The sequence below is a fragment of the Martes martes genome (assembly GCF_963455335.1).
Source record: "Martes martes genome assembly, chromosome: 1".
Lineage (NCBI taxonomy): Eukaryota > Metazoa > Chordata > Mammalia > Carnivora > Mustelidae > Martes > Martes martes.
In genome coordinates, this window is record NC_137888.1 from 202,077,925 (window position 1) to 202,104,169 (window position 26,245).

A 26,245-nucleotide genomic window follows, 5' to 3' on the forward strand; every position below is an offset into this window, starting at 1 on the left:
CTCCCCCTCTGTTCCTCCCCCATTTGCTTGCACTCTCTCCCCCTCTAATACAAATCTTTTTAAAAATACTACCAAAAAATTCACCAGTGAGCCCAGGTCTCAGTAACTTTTCAAACAGTGCACCAACATCTGAAAACAAATTTTCACCAGAAATTGTTGATTTCATAGCTGGCACGGTAGCTCCATCAGTGCTAGAACCTGCATGTAAGCCCTGCAGCAAAGACACCCAATGCAGATGCCAAGCCTGAAAATTAGCCCAGAAAAACTTAGCACTTCGGGGGCGGGGGGTGGGCCCTCGGAGGCTGGAAGGGACCAAGAGCTAATGGATGGGCAAAACCCACTGGATTTTCACTTCACTCTCTTGGCTGTGAATAAGTAGGCCACAAAGCCACAAGTTCTGGTGAAGATGGGAGGCCTAGAAGCAAAGCCACAGTGCCCAGTTTGGGGAAGTACTCCCTCCACCTTTGGAAGTTAAGTCCAAAAGAAACCCAGGAAGCAGATGTCTCATTGTTTCCCCATTAACAAGGGGTCACCCTTCTACACCTTCCCCAGTCTCCAAGCTGTCCCAAAGCTGGGACAAAAATAAGAAATATACACCCAACATGTTGTCCATTTCTTTATTTTCCGTCAGATTCTAAAACTTCCTCATGACACAGGTATAGCCATTGATTCCAGCCTCTGTTTATTGGAACTTCTATTCTGGTTTGGTGGTAAAACTTTTACATTTATTATCAAAGATTTAGAGTCACAATAAATACAAGTGACAACCTCCCCACCCACCCATCCCGCAAACCCCCACCTTCCAAATACCCTGCACTAGTGTAACTTTCTATTACACTTTCATTAAGGATTATAAAACTTTAGCTGTCCTTTAAAAAAAAAATGCTCAGTCCAACTTCTTTAGGCAACCATCATGTGCAGCATAACTCGGCATCAAATAAAAACCCAGTGGTGCAGCAGCAACGACTGTCTTTTCCATGATTTACACCCCTGTGATGAGAGTATTTATATAGAAAACTCCTCCCCATGTCTTTCTGTCCATAGGAAAATGACGTGTGGGACACAGGAACCACAACACCCAGCGCAGCTGTACTCAGTTGGCTTTCATTCCCTCTGCACTGGGGCCAAGTTTGCTTCATAAAGGTCTTAGGGTACAAACAGGAGCGGAAGCTACCCCTGGGAGGGCAACTGTTGGCCTTCTCAATGAGGGTCCCAACATCACAGCTGGGACACTGGGGACCCAGTGACATGGGTAGGATGGCCAGAGGAATGGGAGGCTCCAAGTGGACACACATGTATCTACATGAACACTCATGTTTACATGTATGACAGCCACTTCAAACATGCAGCCCTTCACCCTTGAGTGACTAGCATCTTGAACAGTTTCCAGTTGCCATTCAGAGTTCATGTCACAGGTAACTTGGAACCATCCTCCTCCTCCCACATTGTCACTGCTCATAGGAACCAAGTCCTTTCAGTCCTGAGGCTCCTGGGGTGGGGGTGGGGGAGACCAGGACCCCAGCACTGTGACCAATTTTGACAGGCTTTGCTGCTGGGAGAACACTCTTAACGTTACTGTTTCCTAATGTCTAAACCCCACATGCAGAGAGGTATTTAATATGCCTTTCCTGCAACATCGTAAACCTCATCAAAGAACTACTCATTTGGGGCTTATCAGAGAAGTTATACTGCAAAGGGGGAAACAAAAGAAAAAAAGGGGGGGTAAGAGTTCTGATACAGTAGAAATGAACAGAAGATTAAGGCATCTCACGTTCTTCTCTCCTTTAAAAAAAGTTACATGTCACAGTAAGTGGCCCCTGATGGGATTATTCCCAGGGACCCTGGGCTGGAGGAGGCAGAGCCAGGGCCGGTAGCCCCATCCTCCACTTGTGGTGGTCAGGTTTGTCTGAATTCATGAGGCCCACTTAACCGCTCAGGGGCCGGTAGAAGTCCAGCCAGGAAAGGTGAGTAGAGGTGGGTTCCTGAGCACAGTGATGAGCGAGGTTCTAATGGGCTGAGGTTGAGGGCCAACCTGTGCAGCACAGTTCAGCTTGGGCCCATGAGTCATAGACCCATTCAACCCCAGCTGGGGCGTGACAATCCTGGCACACCCCTCCAGTGCAGAGGTGACTCTTGCCTGGACACCTGATCCCAAGTTACTGCATAGAACTGACGTCTGTTTGCCCATAGAAGTGGCCAGCCCAGGTGCTCCTTCTTGAAGGATTTAGAAAATCTGGCCCATGTCATTGAACAGAGAGGGCTAACAGCTCAGGATAGTATAAGACAAGTATTTATTTGCCAGGCACACAGAAAAATGTGAGAAATAGAAATGCTTGCATACTCTTGATTTTTTGGTGTAAAAACACCCCCCCCATGTCAATTTCCCTCCTTTCCCCCAAATCCCTGGATCTTGGAATGAAAGCCACCCTTCCTTGCCCTCCCCTCCTTCAGCCCCTCTAAGTTATGCACTCAAAACAAAAATCAATTTAAAATATAGGGTTTTACACAACAAAAAATTAGAATGTTGCAAAACTAGGTCTTCTACCGCGGGTCAAAATGTTGCTAAACATGGATATTCACACATGAGAGAGGGGGTTAAATGAGCCTTTATTAGAATGTTGTAGCAGTGTGTTTTGAAGAAGGAGGCCCTACAAAATAAGGATTTTAAATTAAGTCCCTAACTGCATGGATAGGAAAACTAGGGCTGGGGCTGAAGTGGGGAGCAAGAGTACCCCATCTCCACGTCGACAAACGTGTGTGTGCACACAGGACACCCGCGCACCTGCACGGAGACAGCCCTGTGCACAGCACACTCACGACAGCTTCTGCCTATCCTCATGGAACCGATTTTTAGGAAGTGGGAGAAACCAAAATGAAAAACAAGAGCAGACCTGATCCTTTGCATAAGACATTTCTGTAGACTCGAAAGAGAGTTAAAAAACAAAAACCAAAACAAAAAAACCAAAACCAAAACAAAAAGTCTGAAGGCGAACCCTGGCAGCATGGCCCTGTTTTAAGGGAAGGTTCTAAACTAGACCCAAATGAAAACCCTGAAGTCTTGGAAGGGCAGGGGTACTTCCCCACTAGACACACCTGACAGGAGCATAGGCCAGGGCAGCTTAAGATGGTGTCCATCAAAATAAGTAAGTAAAGGAAAAATTTAATAAAATAAAACCACAACAACAAAAAAACACAATAGCCCACCCCTTCAACTTCCCACTCAGGCTCTGGGTGTTGCTGCCAATTCTCTCTCCCTCCTCTACTGGCGGCGTGCGGCTTCTGGGATCCCAGGCCCTCTGGCTGGGGTCTGGGTTGCAGTTTGTTCTTCTGCTAAGTGTGGGAGGTCCAGAGTCTCCGGGATGAGCAGCAGCAGAGGCCTTCCGCTAGAGTGAGGGCTAGGCAGTCAGTGGCCCACCCTCTGGGGTGTGGGGGCCGTGCTCGGCAGGGACCCCTAGGTCTGCACGGTTTACTTTAAACTCCATCATCATGAGGTGATTAAAAAAAAAATCTGTCAACCTAAAGATTGCCATGAAGGAAGGCAGTCAAAGACTGGGAGGCTAAGATGGGGAAAAGCAAAAACAAAACAGAACGCTCCGCTCGACTTCAGAAGCCCCGGGCGCCGGTCTCGCCGAGCGTGTCACAGTGTCCAGGGTGAGCCGTCCGTGCACCCTGCCGGGGGGGGGGGGTTGGGGGCGCTGAAAGAAAGGGCCGGAAGCAGAACCAGCCCCCAAGGTCCACTTTTCTGCTGGTGTTGGGCAAACTAAAGGCAAAGAAAGGAAAAAAGCCCAAGGGAAAGGTCCCTCAGTGATATTCCTCATCCACCTGTGAAGCAGCCCCTCAGCTGCGACGAGACTCTGCAGCCAAGTACGGAGCCCCTTGCTTCTGCAGCGCGGCCGGCGCTCGCTCACTCGTTTCCTCAGGGAGTATGAGGTCTTCCCGAGTGGAGGGTGGCAGGGCCAGGTGGGAGGGAGGAGGGAGCCTGTTCTCCACTGGGCCCGGCTCGCACTATTTCCACGTGGCTGACTGGGGGATGGAGCGTGGCGGGATCATGTCCAGGAGGTACTCCCGCTGGCGGTCCACCGCTGAGGAGGTCTTGTGCACTGCCAAGCTCGGGCTGACAAACGCAAGGGCCCCGCCTGCAAAAGAGCACAATGACAGGGTTTTTAATGGTATGGTAATATTCTCTCATGAAAACATTAATTTTTTTAAAAAAATGATTTATTTATTTATTTGACCGAGATCACAAGCAGGCAGAGAGGCAGGCAGAGAGAGAGGAGGAAGCAGGCTCACCACCGAGCAGAGAGCCCGATGCGGGGCTCAATCTCAGGACCCTGGGACCATGACCCAAGCCAAAGGCAGAGGATTAACCCACTGAGCCATCCAGGTGCCCCTCTCTCATGAAAACATTAAGAGGGACACGGAATGGTGCATGATGCCTCTGTAGGGCACTCAGTGAGTTACACACAAGGGACATACCAGTGGAGAGGCAGAAGGGAAAAGCCCTGAAGTATAGCTTTTGCTCTCCTGGGTTAAGAAACACCATTCTTTTCTTTTTCTATCCTCCAAATTTCTCCAACGAGCAAGCATCTTTTACAAGTGGAAAATGAACAAATTACCCCCCGATCTCCAACACACACAGGTTTTGGGTTAGCCTGGGGCTAAGGACTGCCCTGTCCCCTGGCCCCATCACTGTATTACCCGAACAGTATTTTTTAAAAATTTTTTTTAAAAGATTTATTTATTTATTTGACAGGCAGAGATCACAAGTAGGCAGAGAAGTGGGCAGACAGAGCAGGAAGCAGGCCCCCTGCTGAGCAGGGAGCCCAATGCTGGGCTCGATCCCAGGACCCTGGGATCATGACCTGAGCCGAAGGCAGAGGCTTTAACCCATTGAGCCACCCAGGAGCCCCACCCCAAGAGTATTTTTGGTGGCAGCTACAACATTTTGTGGAACAAATGTTCTGAGGTCAAATGCAATATGGAAACCTCTCTACATACAAGAGAGAAACCTGACTGGGTCCTGCCCAGAAACCAAGGGTAACCTGGAGTGCTGGGAGAACCCTTTTGGGAAATGCTGCTTTTATGCTACTAGATATTTACCTCTCATCCTACTACTGAACATAGCAACTACTTACTCCTTCACATTCATTACCTTAAACACACAGTTTTCACATGGCTGCTACCACTGTGTACACAAGTACACACCTGTATCTGATTTTGCATACTTTCAAAATTTTCCATAAAAGGAATTTTCAAGCAGCTGTGAGTTCTTAGCTGCATCTTGCACATGCTGCACAAAAGCCTCTTTGCCTGTGTTTACAAATGCTCTCTAGGCTGCTCCGATTCCTCCACAGCCAGACCAATGTACTCCCTCCCCTGAGCTTCCCCCTGTGGAAGGCTCGGATTCTTGGCCACACTTCTTCTTTTTTTTTTTTTTTTTAAGATTTTATTTATTTGAGAGAGAGAGAGAGAGCATGAAAGGGGTGAAGGGCAGAGGGAGAAGCTGGCTCCCTGATGAGGAGAGGGCCTGATGTGGGACTTGATCCTGGGACTCCAGGATCATGACCTGAGCCGAAGGCAGTTGCTTAACCAACTGAGCCACCCAGGTGCCCCTTGGCCACACTTCTAACTCTAGGGTCAGCTGCACACACAGCTGACTCCGGTGTTTTCTTTGCACGGCCGGCCTGGCTTTCCCAGCTCTGCCTAGGGAGATGGTTCCCATGATGTTGCCCCCTTTTTAAACCTACGGGGATACAACAAACTTGGGCGGGGGGCAGGGAGGGGCACTGGTTCCCGCAGCGAAAGTGCTCACCTGTCTCCTTTCAGCCCTTTGTGCCTACCTTTCACTTTCCTGTTTTGATGGAAACAAATATTTAACTGTCACCTTAATGCTGGCACATGAATAATAAAAAAGAGGGAGGGAAGCAGTGTGGGGGACAACCCAGGGATGACGGGACTGTGGCAGACTGGGAGTGCTCACCTGAGGGTACCCCCCACCCAATGAGTTGTTCCTCAAATGTGGTTTTCTCAGAATCCTCTGCCACCCACCCTAGTTAAAATCCTAGCCCCAGCCCCAGGGATCTTACCCTTCGCCCATACCTCCCCATGTTCTTGTTCTAAGTTTACTCTTTGCACCACCTGACCTAAAGCAGAGGGTGGGAAGAGTGTCTCACAGAGCAAGAAATGAAGACCACCACCTGGATGAACAAGAAATTAAGTTAGTGCACCAGAAAAGGTACAACATAACAGCAAAAACAGGTGTTCACCATGGCAAGAAGGGGTCAGGGGGCCAGAATTGGCAAGATAAGTGTCTGTGCTGACAGATGTCCACTGGATGGTGTGTGTGTGAGACACACACACACACCCAAAACTCGGTTTGCCCAACATTTTGAGTCAAGAGCTAAGAGTCTGGGTATGGAGTGTACAAAGGGGGGAAATCAGCATTTACCCAGGGCCACCACTTGTTTGGGTCATCCTGTTTGGTGAACAGTGATTAAGCTGAACAGTCAAAAGTAGCTGCTCTCAGGGAACAGGTCTGGGGTTTTAGGGCTCTCTGCACCATTATTGTTCACCCTGTGTATGTGCAAGTCTTAGACAAATGCAGGGAAGGGATGGACGTCACCATGTGGGGCGGCTCACCTGTACTTAGGGGTGCCTTCTTCCAGTTGGTGGTGGCATTGCCCTTGCCAGTGCTCACAGCTCTCTCGGAATGTCTGCCGGTCCTGCTGACAAGGGCTGTGGCTGAGGCTGCGTTCTGCAGTTTGGGTGACTGGCTGAACGTGTGCAGGACACCACGGGGCGTTGTGGCCGAGCCCCGGGACAGCTGGCTGGAGGCCTACAGTGGAGAGAGGGTGTGATGGCTCATGTGGGGAAGGCGGTGACAGAGGGCAAGACGCTCAGCGCAGCCTCTCCGTGCTCTGGCCGACCTCTTCCCACCCACACAGGGTCCCTAAAGTCCAAAATCAGGAGACCAGGTAAGTTACACCGAGGGGGGAGGGGTAGGAGGGAGGGAGAGAGAGACAGACAGACGCAGGCAGCGTGACAGTCGGCGACTGACGTGGTCACGGTCTGGGGCGTGAGGGCTGGTTGGTGGCGCGGTGCAGGGGCTCCCGGCACCGCAGTTCTGACCTGTAGCACAGCCCCGTTACTCCAGTCGCGGGCCTCTCCTGAGCGGAACGCCAACTTACGCCGGGGTTTTATGACCTATACAAACGGGGTTGAAATCGAGGTCAGCACCATCCACAGACGGCCTAGGGTGACCTAGAGTGACCAAAGGGCAGCAGCTGTGGCCCCACGAGGCCCAGTCCCCACAGGACAGGCCATTTCCTGAGGGCAGCACAGCCACCCACTATATAAGGATCTTGAGAAGATGTGTTTATTAGTGAATTACAAATGACTTCCGAGGACACAAAAAATTGCCAACGGGGTGCTTTGGGTCTACAGGGGGTGGGAAAGCAAAGCATTAAAAAAAGCAGCCAAAACTTGACTTCAGACTTGCTTCTCTCCTTAATTTAGCTAGAACATTTCTTCCAAATGCCCCTTTTGCATCTCAATGTGGCTTTCAGAAAAGTCCTTTTAGACAAGAAGTACTTGTCAGCCGGAACACTGCACGTGAAAGCTACAAAATCTAAAGAAACTGCAAATTAGTATTTTCACCACCAAAGGCCACCATTAAATGCAATTTAGACACACAGTTAACAACCAGGCAGATAACTGCCCAGTGTGGGACAGAACGTCAGAACATCTTGCTTGCTAGCAACAACTCCCGGCTAAGGGAAGGGAATAAGGCCCCTCTCCTAGAAGGTGAGGCCGCCCAACCCCCACTCCCAGGCCATAGGGCCACAACTTTGGCTCCCCAAGGACTCTCACCTGCTTTAGTGCGGGGTGTGGGGCGGCGGCAGGCTCAGCCTTGGCCTGTGTGGGGGCGGCACCCTGTTGCAAGAGGCGCTGCTCGATCTCCTGCTCCTGCTGCAGAGCCTTCACAAAAGCAGCCTTCAGCCGGCTCGTGTGCTCTACCTTGAGTGCCTTCTTCTGGTTGGATGCCATGCAGTTCTCGCACATAATGGCACCACCCTTCTCCTCCCGCCAACGGCATGTGAAGTCCGTCTTGCACTGCGCACACATGTAGGGCTCCCGGGACAGAACAGCAGCAGCTGACATCCTGCCCGCTGCAGGGAAACAGGTGGGCTCATGTCATAGGAACAGGATGCCAGAGTCAGAGCCCCTACCATCCAGGACAGGATGAGGACGTGTGACAGATCTGGAGCAGTGCCCTGGACTGTGTGGCTCAGCTGGCATCAGTAAGCCAAATCCCAAGACATTGTCTGTTTGGCACGCATGTACTGGTGCCAACTATGTGTGGACACCAGGTCAGCCTTGCGCCTTGTGGAAGGTTTGCTGATAGAAAGGAAGTTAAGCAGCTTTGGAAAATGCCATGGACTAGGTACACTGGGTACCAACTCTCAAGAACCTCAGTGCTCTCTAGGGGCACCTGGGTGTCTCAGTCGGCTAAGTGTCTGCCTTCAGCTCAGGTCATGATCCCAGGGTCCTGGGAGCCCCGAGTTGGCCTCCCTGCTCAGCGGGGAGCCTGCTTCTCCCTCTCCTTTTGCAACCCGCTTTGTGCTCTCTCAAATAAATAAAATCTTACAAAGAACAAAAGTGATCTCAGATTAGCTCCTCCCAATTGCCTTTCCTACTTTCCCCCACCTCCTCACAGTGACGAGGAGGTGACCCTCCAGGTCCCACCTTGCTGTGACAGGCATTCTTGCCAGTCGGCCAGTCAACTAAGGACTAATTATCCAGCAGGTACTCCTGCTGACAAATGACATACCCATTGTCTTGTGCATGCAAATCTCCTAAAAGGGCAACCCACGCTGTTATCTTGAGAAGGAAACCAAGGCTAAGGAGATAAAGTGTCTTGCAGAGTCACACACCAGTCAGTGGCAGGGCCAGGACTCACACTTGCTGCCCAGCTGAGGGCACTCTGGGTCCTTGGCCCCTTTATCTGAGAAACCGGAGCATTGCATCCCCTTGGTTGGCCATAAGAAGGGTGACTGGGGAAGCCAAGTAAAGTGCACGCTCAGGAATGGGATCAATATTCTTTTTGTCATTGAAAGTTAAGTAAGGTGGGGAAGCCTGGGTGGCTCAGTCAGTTAAGCCTCTGACTCTTGATTTTGGCTCAGGTCATAATCTTGGGGTTGTCAGATTGAGCCTGCGCTGGGCTCCACCCTCAGGACGGACAGAGTATGCTTGTGCCTCTCCCTCTGCTCCACCTCCCACTCGCTCATTCTCACCCTTTTTCTAAAATAAGTAAACAAAATCTTAAAAAAAAAAAAAGAAAAAGAAAAAGAAAGAAAGAAAGCGAAGTAAGGGGCACATTTTGTATTTTTGGAACTATCTTTTTTGAGTTTAGAGTACTCAAGGATTTAACTTCCTCTTAACATCAGAGACAATGCTGCCAAAAGACCCTGGGCCTCTCTTCAGCCCTGGGCCTGCCCAAGCTGCCCCTGAATGCTGAGGGGCTATACAGGATCAGACTGGGGGAGCCCCTTACCCCAGGCCCTCAGCTCCAGGCTCTCACCTGCAGTTAACATGCCCCAGTGAAAAGAATACATCACCTTCCAAACGTCTAACCCTAGAGGACACAGTACCTCTTTCTACGGAGCTGTAGCAGGGATGACCAACATGAGAGTGGAGACACTGGTACAAGGCTGTACTTAGCCACCCAGCCTGGGGCTCTGGGAGGCATCAGGGGACACCTCAAGAGGAGCTCAGAGCTTCCTCCCACAGTTAGGTCCCATTTTGGGCAATACGAGAAGGATACTGACCCCTAATGAGAGAACAAGTAAACACGGGCTGACTGGGAAGAACAGATGCCCAGGGCACACAGATACAGACGGGTGGGCACCGTGTCCTGACTTGGGCCTCCTACCACCCACCTATACCGAAGTGGCCTCAAGGCAGCTCTTTTGCCAAAATCATTGCATCATAAAGATGACATCAAAGGGATCAGACACATCCAAGGGTGTGAGAGCTCGCACCCTTCCCTACTGGGCCTGGCTCCCTGACAAGTGGAGGCCACCATCCCCAATTTTACAGAGGACAATGTTGGCCCTATGTCGCTTCCCACTCTCAGCCTGACTCTCAGTCAATCCTTCATATGGCCCCATGGTTGGGGAGGATTTTAAGAGCAATGGGGTGGGTGGGTGGATGGGAGGTAGTAAGGAAGCTACAAGCTAATCTGAGGTGGCCTGCTGGGCATCCTTGGCCCTGGGTCTGGCCGCCAACCAAATACGGAGAGCTCTACCTCTAAGAGACACTAGATACAATGTCCAAGGATATGATATATTCTTTGTGATATACTGGCTAAAGAGGAGGAAGAGAGAACTCCCTCCAACACTCTGACATCAAGCAGGCACTGCAGGGACCCCAACTACCTGTCACACATACCTGCCTCCTTCCCTCTCTGGAAACGAGAAGCAAGCAAGCATAAGTTGCTTTTCCTCTGTACATGTCCCGTTACTGTTGCTCCCAACTCTGTGCTGGTAAGGGCAGCCCTGAGAGGGGTCAGTATGTTCCAAGAGACAATTCAAGGTATGTGGTCTGAAGCCTATCAGGCCCTCCCTTGCCCTGGACCAGTTACAGCTCCATCTCCTCCTCAGGTCTGAGCATCTGCTGAGATCATGCAGGGAGAGGATTCAGGCTGGCTGCCTAAATAAGATCATCACAAACTCAATCTCCAAGCAGAAACGTCTTCAGATCATCTGATGGAGGCCCCTCAAAGACCAACCTGGCTTCCCACCTCCATTTCCAATGTTACCTTTTTTTTTTTTTTTAAAGATTTTATTTATTCATTTGACAGAGATCACAAGTAGGCAGAGAGGCAGGCAGAGAGAGAGGAAGGGAAGCAGGCTCCCTGCTGAGCAAAGAGCAAGACTCGGGGCTCGATCCCAGGACCCTGAGATCACGACCTGAGTGAAGGCAGAGGCTTTAACCCAGTGAGCGAGCCACCCAGGCGCCCCACCAATGTTACTTTTGATCATGACCCTATATATGCCCTTTTTATATCACTAAAACCTCTTAACATGCAAGTGGTGCTTTCCAAACTGTTTCCAAGGAGGGTGATAAAGTGAGTCTGGCCCAGGCATGGGTGTCCCCCTCCTACCTTCAGGGCTGAGAGCATTCAGGGCTCTGAAAAGTTCTATCTGGAAAGACCTGTCTGGAAGCAAGGCCTGTCAGCCTCCTGTAAATGTTCCTCCTCATGCCTCTCTGCCTGCCCTACCATCATAGAGCAGCTTCCACCCTCAGACCACGTGTGCAGGCCCTTGGGCTTCCCCAAGGCCCAGCTCTCAGAAGAGGCCCCAACAAGAAAGGTGACTGTGATATGTTTAAGAAGTTATCCGAGGTGATAGATGGTGACCACATTTACTGTGGTGAACACCAAGTAATGTATAAAATGGTTAAATCACTGTATCATACACCTAAAACTAATTAGCACTGTATGGCAACTATACTTCAATAGTAAGCATTTTAAAAAATGTAAAAACTAGGGGCGCCTGGGTGGCTCAGTGGGTTAAAGCCTCTGCCTTCGACTCGGGACATGATCCCAGGGTCCTGGGATCAAGCCCCGCATTGGGCTCTCTGCTCAGCGGGAAGCCTGCTTCTCTTCCTCTCTCTCTCTCTGCCTGCCTCTCTGCCTACTTGTGATCTCTGTCAAATAAATAAATAAAATCTTAAAAAAAAAAAAAAAGAAAAACTAATGGGGCACCGGGGTGGCTCAGTTGGTTAAGTTTAAGTGTACGATTCTTTTTTTTAAAGATTTTATTTATTTGACAGGCAGAGATCACAAGTAGGCAGAGAGGCAGGCAGAGAGAGAGAGGAGGAAGCAGGCTCCCCGCTGAGCAGAGAGCCCGATGCGGGGCTCGATCCCAGGACCCTGAGATCATGACCTGGGCCAAAGACAGAGGCTTTAACCTTTAACCCACTGAGCCACCCAGGTGCCCCTAAGTGTATGACTCTTGATTTCAGAGTCAGATCAGTCAAGAAGAGACTGAGCCCTGTGCTGGGCTATGTGCTGAGTGCGGAGTCTGCTGAAGATCTGCCCTCACCTGCACCTCTCCCACCTCCGGGCTGCTGCAACTCCTAGCACATGCGCGCAGTAAATAAACAAATAAATAAATGTAAAAACTAAAACAAGCAAAAAGTAAAGTCTCATAGAAAGCAGGACTGATACAAAAGGTCATACATAAGATGCCCCATCCCAAGACAGCTCTCAGCATACAGCAGACATTCCAACATGTGCTATGCATTGAAAATAACCTATTTTAAGAAAAACTGCAGTGGCAAGAGATGAAAATAGCTCCAAGGCCCACTCACCTTGGGTCTCTAGCAGGTTCTGCACCACTTCCTCCAGGCCGACCAGGTAGATGAATTCGTTGTTGGCAGCGCTGGGCAGGAAGTTCATCTCTGGGGCAGGGGGCTTGGGAGGGGGGATTTCTAGCAGCGTCTTCTCCAGCTGTTTGCGCAGCGCAAGCTTGGCAGCTGCTTGACGACTGGCTGGAGAATCAGCAGAGGTGACCACAGAGGCCACGCTGGTGGGGGTGGAGTTGGCCTGAGCAGAGGTGGCTGTCGTCCCTTTCAGCGACGCTGGGGAAGGCTTTTAGGAGATAACAACTTGGTCAGGGTTCTGGGGGTGCCTAATCCCAGAGCCCAGGATGGCACTGTTAGCTGCATTGACTAATGAATCTTTAAGGTAGTAACTCCGAGCTGCTTGACATCAGCAAGCCAACAGGCAAAGCAGCATTAAACTCATCACCATATGAGATGACCAGTCTTATAAAAAATACTTGCTGAGGTTTAGCTGACATCCAATAAACCACACACATTTACAATCTGTATTCTGCTGTGTTTTGCTACATGAGGACAACAATGAAGCCAAAACCATGACCAGGGCAGTGGGCACCCCCGCTCAGGCAACACGGCCACTGTCCCATCACTATGGCCTAGCAGACTTCCTCCCAGCACAGGTCTAGATGGCTGCCATCTTCACAGGGGTGTGAGAGAAGGTCACTACAGCACTGGTGGCATTTGCTTCATGAGCACCTTTGTATGTAGTTGTCTGAGACTCTAATGTTTCACTCACCTCATGTGTCCTCATTGGGGTTATGGTGGAGAACAGCTTTTGGACCAACCTCTGTCCCGCCCCTCCCCCCACTCCTGATCTTCGGTGCTCCTGTACTACTTTCTCGTCTTCATCTGGACCCCAGAGGCCAATGCTCCATTGTCTCCTTCCTCTAGTTCACCCAGCCCTCAACCCTGTCAAGTGCTTTCCCCAAAACCCAGAGCTGATCACACTAGTGCCCTTAATTTTGTGGGGCTGAGGGCCCTTCTGAAAATCTAAGGAAAGCAGCATACACCACCCCCACAAAAATACACACACCTGACAACTTGCACACAACACATCATAGGACTCAGGGAGCCCAGAATGGTTTCCCAGGGCTCCCTCCCTCACAGAGGGTCTCAAGAGCTGAACAAGTTTCCCAACACAGAGGACACCAGCCATCAAAGCAGCTCAGCCTGGTCTGACTTTAGAGAAGACGGGGATGCTGCTCAGAATCCTGCTGGTCAGGCTCTTATCTGAGGGAGGCAAAGATGCACCATGCCAGAGGAGGAAGAGAAGCTAATACAGCCATCAGCAAAAGCCCCTGCAGACCCAATAATTTTCTCTGTCAATAAAGCTCTTGCTTCTAGCCTGCCTACCCACCCTGGTTCCATCTTCCTGGCATTACTTCGTGGGAACAGACCCACCCCATCTCAGAGGCTCTGTACAGAGGTGAAAGGACTCGTGGCTAAGAATAGATGTGCTGGTGCTGTGAGGACATTTGCAGACATGCTCCCCTCATGTGCTCATGCAGACAGGGAGGAGGGTGAGGAAGGCTCTGGTGCCACTCCACCCCTTTCACCCCCCGCCCCCCAGTCCCAGCCATCTCTAGGCCCATCGGATGCTTTACCTGGCCTCATCCATCCCCCAAAACTTCCTGGGTCCGCCACCTGAAGCCTCCCCCATACCCTGCAGCTTAGGTCTGAACCTCTCCCCCTCTCAGTACCTATCCACCTCAGCTAGACCATAGTTCTTATCACAGGAGGAGCTCCAGTCCAAAGCCCCATGGGGCACCCAAGGCCTTGCCTGACTCTGAGGGAGCAGGCGGCTCACACCATACCACTCTGGAGACCTGACTATGCTGCAGGACCAGGGGCCCTTGATGTGTGTGCGCGCGGGGGGTGGGGTTAGGTTAGCTCAGCACAGTCCTCACCTGTGGGATGTTGACAAGCAGACTGGTATTGGGGACGTTGGCGACACGGATGAGGCCCTGCTGGATGATCCTCTGTCCCTGAATTTGCACACTGGGCACAGATGCCCGGGGGGCCAAGAGGAGCGGCGGCGGCCCCGTGCTGGAATGTTGTCTGATGTTGTGGATTTGCTGTGGGGTGGGACAGAGGATAAGATGATGAAAGGGATGAGGCACCCGGGTGGCTCAGTTGGTTAGGCGTCCAACTCCTGATTTTGGCTCAGGTGATCTCAGGGTTGTGAGACTGAGCCCCACATCGAGTTTTACAGTGGGCATGGAGGCTGCTTAGGATTCGCTCTCTCCCTCTCCATCTGCCCCCTACCCTCCATGCACTCTCTCAAAAAAACCAAAAAACGAAAAAACCACACCTTTTTAAGGCTGAGTAACATTCCACTGTATGGATATTTCCCCATTCTCTTCCCCCCCTTAAAAAATAAAAATAAAAAATAAAATTAAATAAACAAAAAGATGGTGAGAAGAACAATGGAGGGAGGGAAGGGTTGGACCCTGTAATCCCCAAGCTGATGACCAGGAAGGATTGTTCTCACGAGGTGACTGGCTGGAGTAGCCTGAACACATTTTTACACCACACAAGCATACCCTGCTCACCTGAGCCCCCCTGACAAGTGGGGGCATGACGACCTGTGAGCTCGCCTGTGGCCCCAGCTTCGAGGACACCTGCTGCCCACCGCGGACCAGGGGTGGTGGGATGACACTGCCAGGCATTCTTGTTGAAGAGGTCTGTCAACAGCACCAAACCCGATTTTATACTTTTTTTTCTTTTTAAACAAACAGGTTTGCTGTTTTGTAAAAGTACATACTTGTTTAAAAGGGCGGGGGTGCGGACACTAAAATGCCTATTTATTCTAAACACAAAAGAAGAAGGAACATGGATTACGACAACAGTCATGCAGACTGGCTTCACTCAGGAGTGAACTGCACCAATAAGGTAGCACATTTTCACCCACACGACCCCTATAACAGCAGAAGTCCAGTTAACCTGGGCTGGGTGTCACTTTCTTGCTGGTCTGAATTGGGGGCACAGGACTGTTTGAGGGAAGGCGGGCCCCTGCTCCGACCTCAGTCTTTGTCTGGGAGTGGGAGCTCTGCCCATCTCACCCTTTGGGCAGGAGGCCCTGCTAGGTCCCACAAACTTGGAACTGTTGAAGCAAAAGGAACCTGGTCTGCCTAAATCTTGGTTCTCTCTCTAATTTTACTAGGAGCAGTCATAGGAGGAGCCCTCTCAGCGGTGGCATGATTTGTTCATGATGTCAAAAGTGGCCTAAGTTTGGGCCTCACTCCAAAGGAATCAGAAGGAATGGGCAGCCTTTCACAGGAACTGGATCAGGACTGCTCAGGAGACTAACGCAGAGGGAATACTGACCTGAAGGGATGGCTTGCCAGAAGGAATGTTCTGGGTGCCCCGCACAAGCGGGGGAGGGGTGGTCACGGCACTCCCAGCAGAGCCTGTGGGCTGTAAGAGAGCAGACATTCGAAAGATAAGGGGGTCGTCAGCCCCACTCCCCTCACATACAATCCAGACGGAGGAAGACTGGTTTTCTTTCTCTTCCAAAGCCATCAAGCTCTAAGGTTCTATGCTTCCAGTGTAGTCTGTAGTGTAGTCTCCAGCTAACATCTGTAGCAGGAATTGACACGCCTGAAATGGGCAGAGGAGGGGCGCCTGGGTGGCTCAGTTGGTTAAGCGACTGCCTTCGGCTCGGGTCATGATCCTGGAGTCCCAGTATTGAGTCCCACATCGGGCTCCCTGCTCTTTAGGGAGTTGGCTTCTCCCACTGACCTCTCTCCTCTCATGCTCTCAGATAAATAAATAATTAATTAATTAATTAATTAATCTTGAAATGGGCAGAGCAGAGATTTTCCAGCACCCCTCCCTCCTGGGAATGCTTGACATCACACTGTGGTTTAAGAGCAGGTTTTGCCTTCCGGGGGATGTGAAGGACTGGTGGTGATGGCTAAGGCAAACGATGCCAGACTTGAATAGATTAATCCCAACCTTGGTGAGAAACACCAAGTCCAAGCACTTCTTAAAGTAACAAATGCCACTAGATAAGGGACAGGGACAGTGTGTCTTGGGCAGTATGAGCTAACAGAGTACATAGAACACAAGTCCCCTTAAGGAAGCAGGACAGGAGAATATTCACTTAAGGCTCTGCTCGAGCTCCCACTTGAACACAGTAAGTGGATACAGGCCAGTGGACAGAGCCTGTCTATTATTTGTTTCCTTAATTGTTTAAGACTCAGTGGAGTGAACCAAGTCTGTACCTGTCCCTTATCTAGTGGACTATGTTACTTTAAGAAGTACCCGGTTTACTGAGACAGTGCTTAAAGTAAAAGGAAGGGTAGCTTTAAAAACCCAACAGCCAAAAAAGTAAAAACAGAATCAAACAAAAACAAAAACAAAACAAAACAAACAAATAAATAAACCAACAAAACAAACCTGACCTTGGCCTACATGGTAATCTGCATTTAGAAGCAGCAAAAGGAACCTCAGACACCAGGGGAGATGGCAGAAGGAGCCCCAGGACAGAGACTCTGGGGCCTGGGAAGCACTGTGGCATCCCCTTACAGCATGAGGGAATCTGTCCACAAAATCGTGGTAGCTCCTGATGGCCAGCATGCCCCACCCACAAGGTAGGAGACCTCTCTGAAAATGCGTTTGGGAAAGAGCTCTTAACCCAGGACTTCCAGCAGCTTCTAAGACATCTGTTCTCTGTTTTCTCAACACTTCCCATCTAGGAGGAGTTTTACATACTCCTATCGAGAATATTCTAAACCAAAACGCACTATAGTATCCTTACTCTACCTTCCTTTCCACAAAATGTATAATTCAAATTTCCATTTTAGACCTTGACCCTTATGCCCCGAGGAAACTTGTTTGCCTGTGATCAGCTGCTCCTGGTTCCTGGCACTAAGGTGGGCCAAGGTAATGAGTCTGGGTTTTCATTCCGTTTTAACTGGCTCCTGCTGACTCCTAAGAGAACGGACACACACACACCTTCTGGGTGGTAGTTTCCTTTTGTATTTGACTCTGCCGCAACTTTTTTAATAAAACGAGCTTTGCTTCTTCTAATCTTAACTCTTCTTTCAGTTGCTTAATCATTCTTTCTCGTTCTTCAGGACTGCTTTTCTGCAAAGGCAAGAGAACAAGGGTCGAAGGGGAGAGCCATAGCCAGGGAGCACAGGCCCCACCATCACCATCACCATTTGGGGACAATGTCAGGCAGGGTCACCCCCCAACACGGGGACAAGGCTCACCATGAGGGCCTCGGTACTGGTCTCCTTCAAGGCCTCCTTTGTCAGCCCATTCACCCTTGGGCTTGCGGGCTGCTCATTGTCAGAGAGCACAATCACATCAGGAGAGGGGGCTCTCCTCTCAGACTTCATGTCACTGTGGAGCAGGGAAAGCAGACTGTTATCAGAGTGCCTGGATGCTCCGCCAGCACCGTTCCCCAGAGCCCGGCACCTATATACCACCAATGCCCAGACTCAGACACAGTCACAGCAGGGAGGTGTAGAGCATGGCTGCCCCACTCACTCTCCCCAGCCTCTCTCCTTGGGCGTCCTCCCTACCACACACCCATACTGACTTCTCTCACTATACTCACCACAAAGCACCCAAACTGAGAGCTAGGTTCCTAGCCAAGACTATTCTTGTTGCCCACCTCTGTGTACCCAGGGCTGAGGACACCTGTGTTCAAGGGTGATGTGGTCATTTCGGAAAACACTGCAGCTCCCTTCTCTACCATGTGGTTCAGTTTCTGATAAAAATGCTCAGCCTGAGGGGCAGCTGGGTGGCTCAGTTGGTTAAGTGCCAACTCTTGATCTCAGCTCAGGTGGTGATCTCAGGGTGATGAGATTAAGCCCTGTGTAGGGCTCTGTGTTCAGCACAGAGTCTGCTGGAGAGTCTCTCCCTCTGCCCCCTCCCTGCTTGTTCAGGCGCACACATGCACGTGCTCTCTTTCAAAAATAAACAAACAAAATCTTAAAACAACAACAAACCCAGGATCCTGGAGCTGAGGCAGGGTCTTTCTTGGCCTGTCGTCAGGGCTCCTGTGTGGGATGTGACAGTGTGATGCGGAGCTTCTACTGTGTCTTTAACCGCATTCACAGGGTCCCAGAGACCATGCTGTGCGCCCCCAACCAAGCAGCTGTTTACTGAGGGCCCAATGTAAACTTTCCCTTAAGATCTGGCCTCCACTTATGCTGAAGGATTAGGATCCTTTTCATCAGTAGAAAAACCAGCAGAGGACCAAACAAACCCACTAGGTGGCACTGTGACCCAGTGAACAAACTCAATAAAGTTAACTGGGAGAAAGAGCGCTAGTTGTCCCACTCCTCCCTCCTAGACCCCAGGAAAGCAGGGACAGAGCTGTAGATGGAGAACTAGTTTTAACAGCCCACTGAATTGCCTTTTCCATTCCTGGAATGAGGTCTGTCTTTAGGGAAGGATGGGCACAGAGGACCAAATACAGGGGCATGTTTGCCCCTGGACCCTTTTCCCCAACCAGGGCTCTTCCATCCCTCCTTTAAAAGAGCCACCTGGTGGCTACACCTCAATCCTTCTAACCTTGATTTGATTTAACCAGTGCAGTTGTTGGCAGAAATCTCAAAAGACATCAGAGGAGTGGGAAAAAAGGTGTCATTTTAAAGTATACAGTCTCCTCACTGGGGTGATTAATCTACAGTTTCAAGTCCAGAAACTGGTTGGCTGTTTATCAAGTAACCCAGGACATCATATTCAGGCCTCACCAAACCAAAGACCAATGCAATATGGGAACCACCACTCACTCTGTTTGTCTCCATGCTGACTGCCCACTCTGCCCAAGGTCAACTTTCAAGGGGACCTCAGGGCTCTAATTCCATCCAGGTTCTCTAGATGCAGACAAAGATATTGAGGGGCAGTGCAAGGCCCGAGCATAGGAGCTGTAGCCACTGGTCCCAGCCCAGGTGGGCTCCCAGGTGACTGTGTGCAGACAGAGCAGCAGCCCAGGCAGAACCATGTCTAGAAATGCAGACTGCAAGCATTTCCTGAACAAGAGTGCGCTGAGACGATGGTAATCACTTTTTGTTATCTTACTGAAGGCATGCACTTTTTCTGAAGGTTGAGAAGTCTAACAAAACTCAAATTGTCTGAGGGAAAAGTGCAGGCTGAGGGACCGAGAACATCTGGAGGCTGAAGCTTCCTGAGATGGCCACTCCAACCACAGCACTCCCAGGTCTCATCTTGGCCTGAGAGTAATCAATAACTCATCCAAGCAATGACGTCACCCCACCCCCATCAATGATCACTCAGCATCCCAGCAGCCAGCAGGGAGTGAACTTCCTGTATGCTAATCATCCACCAAAAAGTCATGTGACAAAGGCATTTCCCTCCTTGGTCATGTGACCCTTTAACTGTGCCTTCCAACACGAAAACCATGGCAACAGCCAGTTCTAACCGGTTTGTGACATGCAGCCTTCATTTTGAGAAGTGAGGTAGGGTTCAGGTGCTGTCAGAAAATGGAGGCACCCTGTTCACCCTGGGGCTGCCCAGCAGCAGGTACTTCCTATGTGGTGCCAGCCCACGAGGAAATGTTGGTGTATTATAGGGGCCAGGGCCACCTCTTCCTAACACAGAGAGGCCACCAGCCCCTCTAGTTGCCAACATGGAAAACTTTCCTAAGCTCAATTTTTAAAGTAAAGGTGCTTCAAAAGTCTTCTCAGTACTTTCACAAGAGTTCTTTTAATTCAGGAGAAAGAATACCCCTTTGACACAGGCTAAAAATTAGTTTGGGTGTTTTTGGTTTTTTAATTGTTCTAAATTATAAAACCATTTAGGCAGAAGAACAAAACCAGAGGAAATCTAGCCCAACATGCTAGGGGAATAGCACTGTGGCCAGATACATTGGGCTAGAAGCTTTCCTGCTTCAGTCCACGGTGGGCATGTGGGTACCAAGTTTATTTAGAAGCTACACGATTTCAGGGCAAATCCAGCAAGCCCATCCTGCCCATCTTGGGAACTCTTGTGTAAAATATTATGATCAAAAGAGATTTTATGTGACCTATGAAAATCTCTGGAAGCAGAACATGCTATTATCAACAAAAAGAGTCTCATCACCTCCTCCCCTGTATGCCAGCCTTGGCTAAACCAACACAAAAATTCTGTTACCTGCTTGGAACTTTCATCAAGTTTCATAGAAGAAAGGAAGAGCTTATATAAACTTAACTAAATGACAGATCCCATGTCCACAGCACCAGACTACCATCCCAACTGCTCACCAAGCAGCAGTTTGTGTGAAGTTAAAATTTAGCGCCCTCTCAGTCCACTCCAGGGGAAATGGCCTCAACCAGAGAACACAGAAACTGTTCTTGGCAGCTCTGACCTTTGCTATTCTCCGAAAGGGCTTGCCTGATGTATGGGAAAGGGACACTTCGTCCACACTTGTTCATTCACTCACTCACTCACTCATTTGTATCTGCTGAAAACCCACTAAGAAAACAGATGCTGTGCCAAGCAATAGGGATATAACCCTGGATAAAAGGCAGTTCTGTTCTCAGGATCCTTCAGGAGGGACAGACCCCCAAATCAGGAGAGGAGGGGCAAGTAAGGGCATATCCACAGGTGGGAATGGACCACCACTTGCCTTGGTTCACTGAACAGCAGGGAAAGCTTCAATGGAGCGTGAAGAAATGCAGCATTCTGCTACCACAAAGACCTGCTCCATCAAAGACTGCATTTCAGAAGATCTCCAAGATTTTTTTTTTTTTAAAGATTTTATTTATTTATTAGAGAAAGAGTACAAGCAGCAGGGAGGGGCAGAGGGAGAAGCAGATTCTCCCCTGAACAGGGAGCCTGAGGTGGGGTCTGATCCCAGGATCCTGAGATCATGACCTGAGTGCGAGGTGGACACTCAACCAACTGAGCCACCCAGGCGCCCTCCAAAAACGATTTTTAAGTCACAAAGGTTTTTGTTATTTTCTTACACAAGATTCTTGCACACGCTAGGGAAGCTAAAGAGGACTATAGGCCCAATGAGGCCTCAGGACAACAAATTCCACCTCAGGGCCGGCCTAAGGAGACAGGTATGACCAGCCACAACCATTCCCTGCCAGAACTCTCCCTCTTCCCATTATCTTTTGGGCCTGGCTGGGTGGGGAGAGACAGGTAACTACTTATTAGCAGTGTTTAAGGGTGGGGTAGGGGGCACTGCTAGACCTAGCACCTGCCTCACCCACTCTTACAAACACTCACCTCCCTCAGTGTGTTCCTCCACTAGAGCCCGTTCACATGTCCCAGGTCAAACATATCAACTGGCTTTTCCAGAAGTCCCTGTACCTCAGGTTCCTACCCTACCCACAGATATATCCTGCCCGGGTTCCTCTGCCTTCACTATGGGTCCCTCCTTGCAATGTCCCTCTACCACACTCCTGAGGCTCCCATGTGAGCCCCAACTCACACTTTAAGACACAACTTTAAAACCATGTCCCCTCAGAAAGGTCCTTGTCTGGCCCAGTCCTTCGACACGCTGGCCCTGGGAGCATGATCAGCACTCCCCCAGTGCACTCATGGGGAACACCCCCCACAGCATGCATGCCTGAGGAAGCCTTCTTAGCTATGCCCAGTACTGTCCATCATGGGGTGGGGAGTTCAGGGCAGAAATCTGGGGTTCCACTGAAAGACAGCACAGGCCTGAGCAGAGGCTTCCCTGTCAACAACCAGCTTATTCACCTTCACTCCAGCAAACTAGTCCAAGGAAAGTACCTTCACCTTTCTACTGGATCAACCCACAACCCCACAGCCTCCCAGGGTGACGGTGTCATTGCCTGTTTGTCAGGCAGGTTCCCCCACTCAAGCTGGGGCTGGAGGCCATCAAAGGCACAGGAGCCTGGGACCCAGACACCAAGGCTTCCAATGAGGGCCAGGATATTCCCAGGGTGACCCAATAAGCAATGGACAAAAGGGGTCCAGCCCTGATGTGACACCACAGTCCCAGAAAAGGGCATGATGCCCCCCATCTCCCCAGAGCCAGAGGGGCAGGAATTTTCCCTTAGTGCCACACTGGCTGAGCGTAGAAGACAGGCCACAGGGCCTCCTCCAAAGCCTGTGGCTACACTCACAAAAGCTCACATAAGCAGGCACTATGAACCAAGCCTGGCAACTGGGGGCTTCCCCGGCAAAGCCACCTGAATTTCACTAAGTTCTGTCTCTTGTAAGTGAAGAGCCCATGGCAGTATATTTCCCTCTTTGTGCCTCCTACACCAGGACAGCAATTCCTGCCCTGCTGCCCCTCAGGATTGCTGGTGAGTGCAACCACAGCGCTGAGGAGGCCTGGGCACACTAGGAGACCATCAGGGAGTTCAGGCCCCAATTTTTCCTAAAACGGTAAAGAGCTGCTTGCCATGAATGCAAGCTTGGCACAGAGCAGACAACTGGCCATTGCGGGTTAGTACTTAAATATTCTCAAACCGAGGGAAGGCAGGAATTTATCTGTTTTATGAACTGCTCTGTCCCAGCAGATGAAGCAGGATCTGGCACGGTGGGTGCCAGGCAACATGGCTGGTGGACGTACCCACCTCTTCTTCTTCCTTAGCTCCTGGTTCCAGGATGGGGTCTGTGAGCTCATGAGGAATCCAGTGATGCCTGTAAAGACTGATCACCTTGCACATGCGGTCAGCTTTTCCCACATGCACTTGATGCCATGTTGCTAAAGGATGTGCAAATTCACTTAATAGGATTTCTGAAGGAAAACCTGGGTGGTTCAGTCAGTTAAGCGCCTGACTCTTGATTTCACCTCAGGTCATGATTTCAAGATCAGGAGACCCCCCCGCGCCCCCCACATTGGGCTTTGTATGGAGCATGGAGCCTGCTTAAAATTCTCTCTCTCCCTCTGCCCCCCTCTGCTTGCTTGGGTACTTCCTCTCTCTCTTAAAAAAGGGATTTCTACATTCTGTGTCATTACGTCTGTCTTTTCAAGGAACAGGTCCTGGAAGTGCAACTCCTAACCTGTGAGTCAAGACTTTGGTGGATGTTAAGAAGGAGCCTTAATATAGTCCACAAAATCATGTACAGAAGACCACCATGCTACACCCTGATGAGTCGGCCCATACCTCTCCATGTTCACACATCCATTCAGTCCTGTCCCCAGAACCTTGGCTGGTTTTGTGGCTCACTCTGTGAACTACAGGAATGCAGAGGAATCGATGCTACAAGCTTCTGAGGCAAGGTCACAGAAGCCTTGCAGTTTCCACTTGGGCCCTGAGAATGCACGCTCTGGTGGGGTCTCACACTGTGCTGAGGATGTCAAGTTAGCCGTATGGATGGAGGATCACAGATACACAGAGATGGGCCTAACATCCTACACAAGTGACAAAGCCACTGGGGACATCCAACCTGGTTGAAAAAGGACTGCAAGGATCAGAGTCCAAGAAGCAATGCCCACCTAGGACCATCTGACCTGAAGACAGGACAAGGCTACCCAAATACATCATCACTTTAAGGATTTTATTTATTTATTTATTTGACAGACAGAGATCATAGGTAGGCGGAGAGGCGGGAAGAGAGAGAGAGAGGAGGAAGCAGGCTCCCCGCTGAGCAAAGAGTCTGATGCGGGGCTCAATTCCAGGACCCTGAAACCATGACCCAAGCCGAAGGCAGAGGCTTTAGCCCACTGAGCCACCCAGGCGCCCCAATACATCATCACTTTAAACCACTAAGCTAACAGAGATGACAGCCCAGCTCCGCCCCCAGGGAACTAGCCCACATCACTGTAACTCTGTATCCTCAGACTGTCCCCAGCAAGGAGACCCACTCTAGAAATTACGCTGGGAGAAAGCAGGGAGAAACAATGTGGGAAAGAAACAGTTTACCCAAGCAACCACCCCTGCTGAACCCTGAAGCCCCCCAAAAGGACCAGCAGTTCTCTGTGCATGAGGGATGGCCATAGCAAATGCAGACTTGAGAGGATATAGCAGCACAGCTCCAGAAAGGCCCAAGACCGGAGCTGCTCAACAGAGAAAGGAAGTGAAGAGAGGGTCCCACAGGAGAGGAGGGGGCCATCTGTGTGTCTGGGAGCCACCACAGCCTCAAGCATTACACTGAGTGGTGTGAATCAAAGCCTGAAAGCAATTCCACATGCTTTTAATCTAATGAGTATTGCCATTCCAGAAACACTTCTAGAAAAGTCCTACAAGAAAGAAAGATGGTTACCACAACTTCCCAGGTTAGTTCTACCACCTGGGGACATCTCACTGGCCCCTGCACATACCTCTGGGATCTTTCATGGCCATCTGGACATGGGAGTTGCTCACCAGGACCCCTCACCAGCCCCCTCCTTTCCCAAGGGGAGCCGTTCACCGAGACACTTGGTGTGATCAGAAAGGGAGCTCTGCTGCACACAGACACAGGCTGTGCCCCAAAGCTGAAGACATGCCTGCCTCAGGGGACGGTAGGCACTGATGGGTGCCTGGTCCCCTTCCCAGACCCCCAGGGCCCTGCAGCCCACCTGCTTCCTGCCTGCCTCAGCCCCTTTTCAACTCCCTGGACTCCCTTCTTGGCATCCATTACCACTTCTCCCAGCCCTGTAACTTGACACTCCGTTGGCTGGGATGTCAAGAGAAAAGCCCAGAGCCTGCTTTGCAGGGGCTGGGAAGTCAGAATACATTTTGCTTCTTGGCCACAGAGGCCATGGAGGTGAGCAGCTGGGGATGAGATTTCTGAAACCTAGCTATCATTCTTCCTGGAGACTTCAGGTCCAACTATCACTCTGGGATCCATTATGGTGCACCCTGCCACAGCTACTGCTAAACATTTCAGAAGAAAGAAAAGGCGCTCCTGTGGCTAGGCTCTGGTCCTGAGACCCCATCCCCCCTCCAGGGCCCCTAGCACAGAGGAGGGCAGTCCCGAGGCACAGGGCCAGAGCAGAGTGCTGTGCTGTCAGCAAGGCCAGGAAGCAGTCAGCCTGTCCTGCTGGGGCTCCTTCTAGGAACACAGGAGCCCCCTGAAGTCAGAGTCTGGCTAGGGAGGCCCAGAGGACTTCAATCCAACTGTAACAACAGGGGCCAGTTTCAGGAGGGTGCAAAGTCACCCAGGGCTGTAGAGACAAGATGAGGATGGGTGAAATAGAGCACTCCCCTAGGCCAGAGAAATTAGCTGTGACCCCACATAAAGGCCCCAACACCAAATGGCAATGGGGCAACCTTTAGGGCCAGCATCCACCCAAGGAGGTCACACCAGCTTAACACTGCCAGCAGGCAACATGTCCAATAACACCAGAAAGGCTAAATCCCATTCAGTATGCTCTGCTCAGATACTTGGGAAGAAGCATTTGTTACAAATGACCACAGTCACAGAACTGAAAGGCTGACCTACCTTGGATTTGGAAAAAATCACCCAAGACATTTGCAGACCCTTTATAAGGGCTATCTCTGTGCCAACCACCAAGGCACACACTTCGGTATAATCCTTTCAAATGCTTGACTGTCACTCTACAGGTGAGGAAAACAGTCTGAAAGGCATAACTTCTTGAGGTCACACACCTATGGCCTGCAGATAACCTGGGCTTACACTAGGCCCAGTCTTCTGTGGACCCTTGGCAATCCTGCCCAACTCTGGGACACCAACCGCTGTCATGTGTACCCTGCACTGTACTGGGACCCATGCCCCCACCATGGGTCAGATCAGCTAGGTGCCTGTGACGTACAAAGGGTTCAATGGCACCCCAGAAAAAGCAGTCAGAGGGTGAGAGAGAATGCGCTCATATGACTGTCAACTCTGACACCTCTAACTCAGGTTATCAACTACCATTTTTGGAGTAGATTAAAGTAGATTAATTAAAATTATTCTTAGGATCCTGGGCAACCAGCAGCACCCACATGCCAAGTCCCTGAGTTGAGAAAGA

At 50.5% G+C, this 26,245-nt stretch overlaps 1 protein-coding gene across 4 annotated transcripts in view; it reads right to left on the reverse strand.

Moving 5' to 3' along the window:
• Positions 1 to 613: 613 nt before the first annotated feature.
• The window catches only part of GATAD2A (GATA zinc finger domain containing 2A), a 104,822-nt gene continuing 79,190 nt past the window's right edge, over positions 614 to 26,245 (reverse strand). For 3 of the 4 annotated variants that reach the window (XM_080806389.1, XM_080806391.1, XM_080806390.1), the window contains exons 4-13: positions 17,625 to 17,757; positions 17,365 to 17,496; positions 15,733 to 15,822; positions 14,958 to 15,089; positions 14,313 to 14,480; positions 12,376 to 12,655; positions 7,870 to 8,168; positions 7,129 to 7,203; positions 6,640 to 6,835; positions 614 to 4,136 (exon numbers count right to left, since the gene is read on the reverse strand). In XM_080806389.1, the coding sequence (XP_080662515.1) occupies positions 4,006 to 4,136; positions 6,640 to 6,835; positions 7,129 to 7,203; positions 7,870 to 8,168; positions 12,376 to 12,655; positions 14,313 to 14,480; positions 14,958 to 15,089; positions 15,733 to 15,822; positions 17,365 to 17,496; positions 17,625 to 17,757 (1,636 nt within the window). In that variant the 3' untranslated portion in view covers positions 614 to 4,005. The remainder of the gene's footprint in view (positions 4,137 to 6,639; positions 6,836 to 7,128; positions 7,204 to 7,869; positions 8,169 to 12,375; positions 12,656 to 14,312; positions 14,481 to 14,957; positions 15,090 to 15,732; positions 15,823 to 17,364; positions 17,497 to 17,624; positions 17,758 to 26,245) is intronic. The other variant, XM_080806392.1, reaches the window with a different exon arrangement.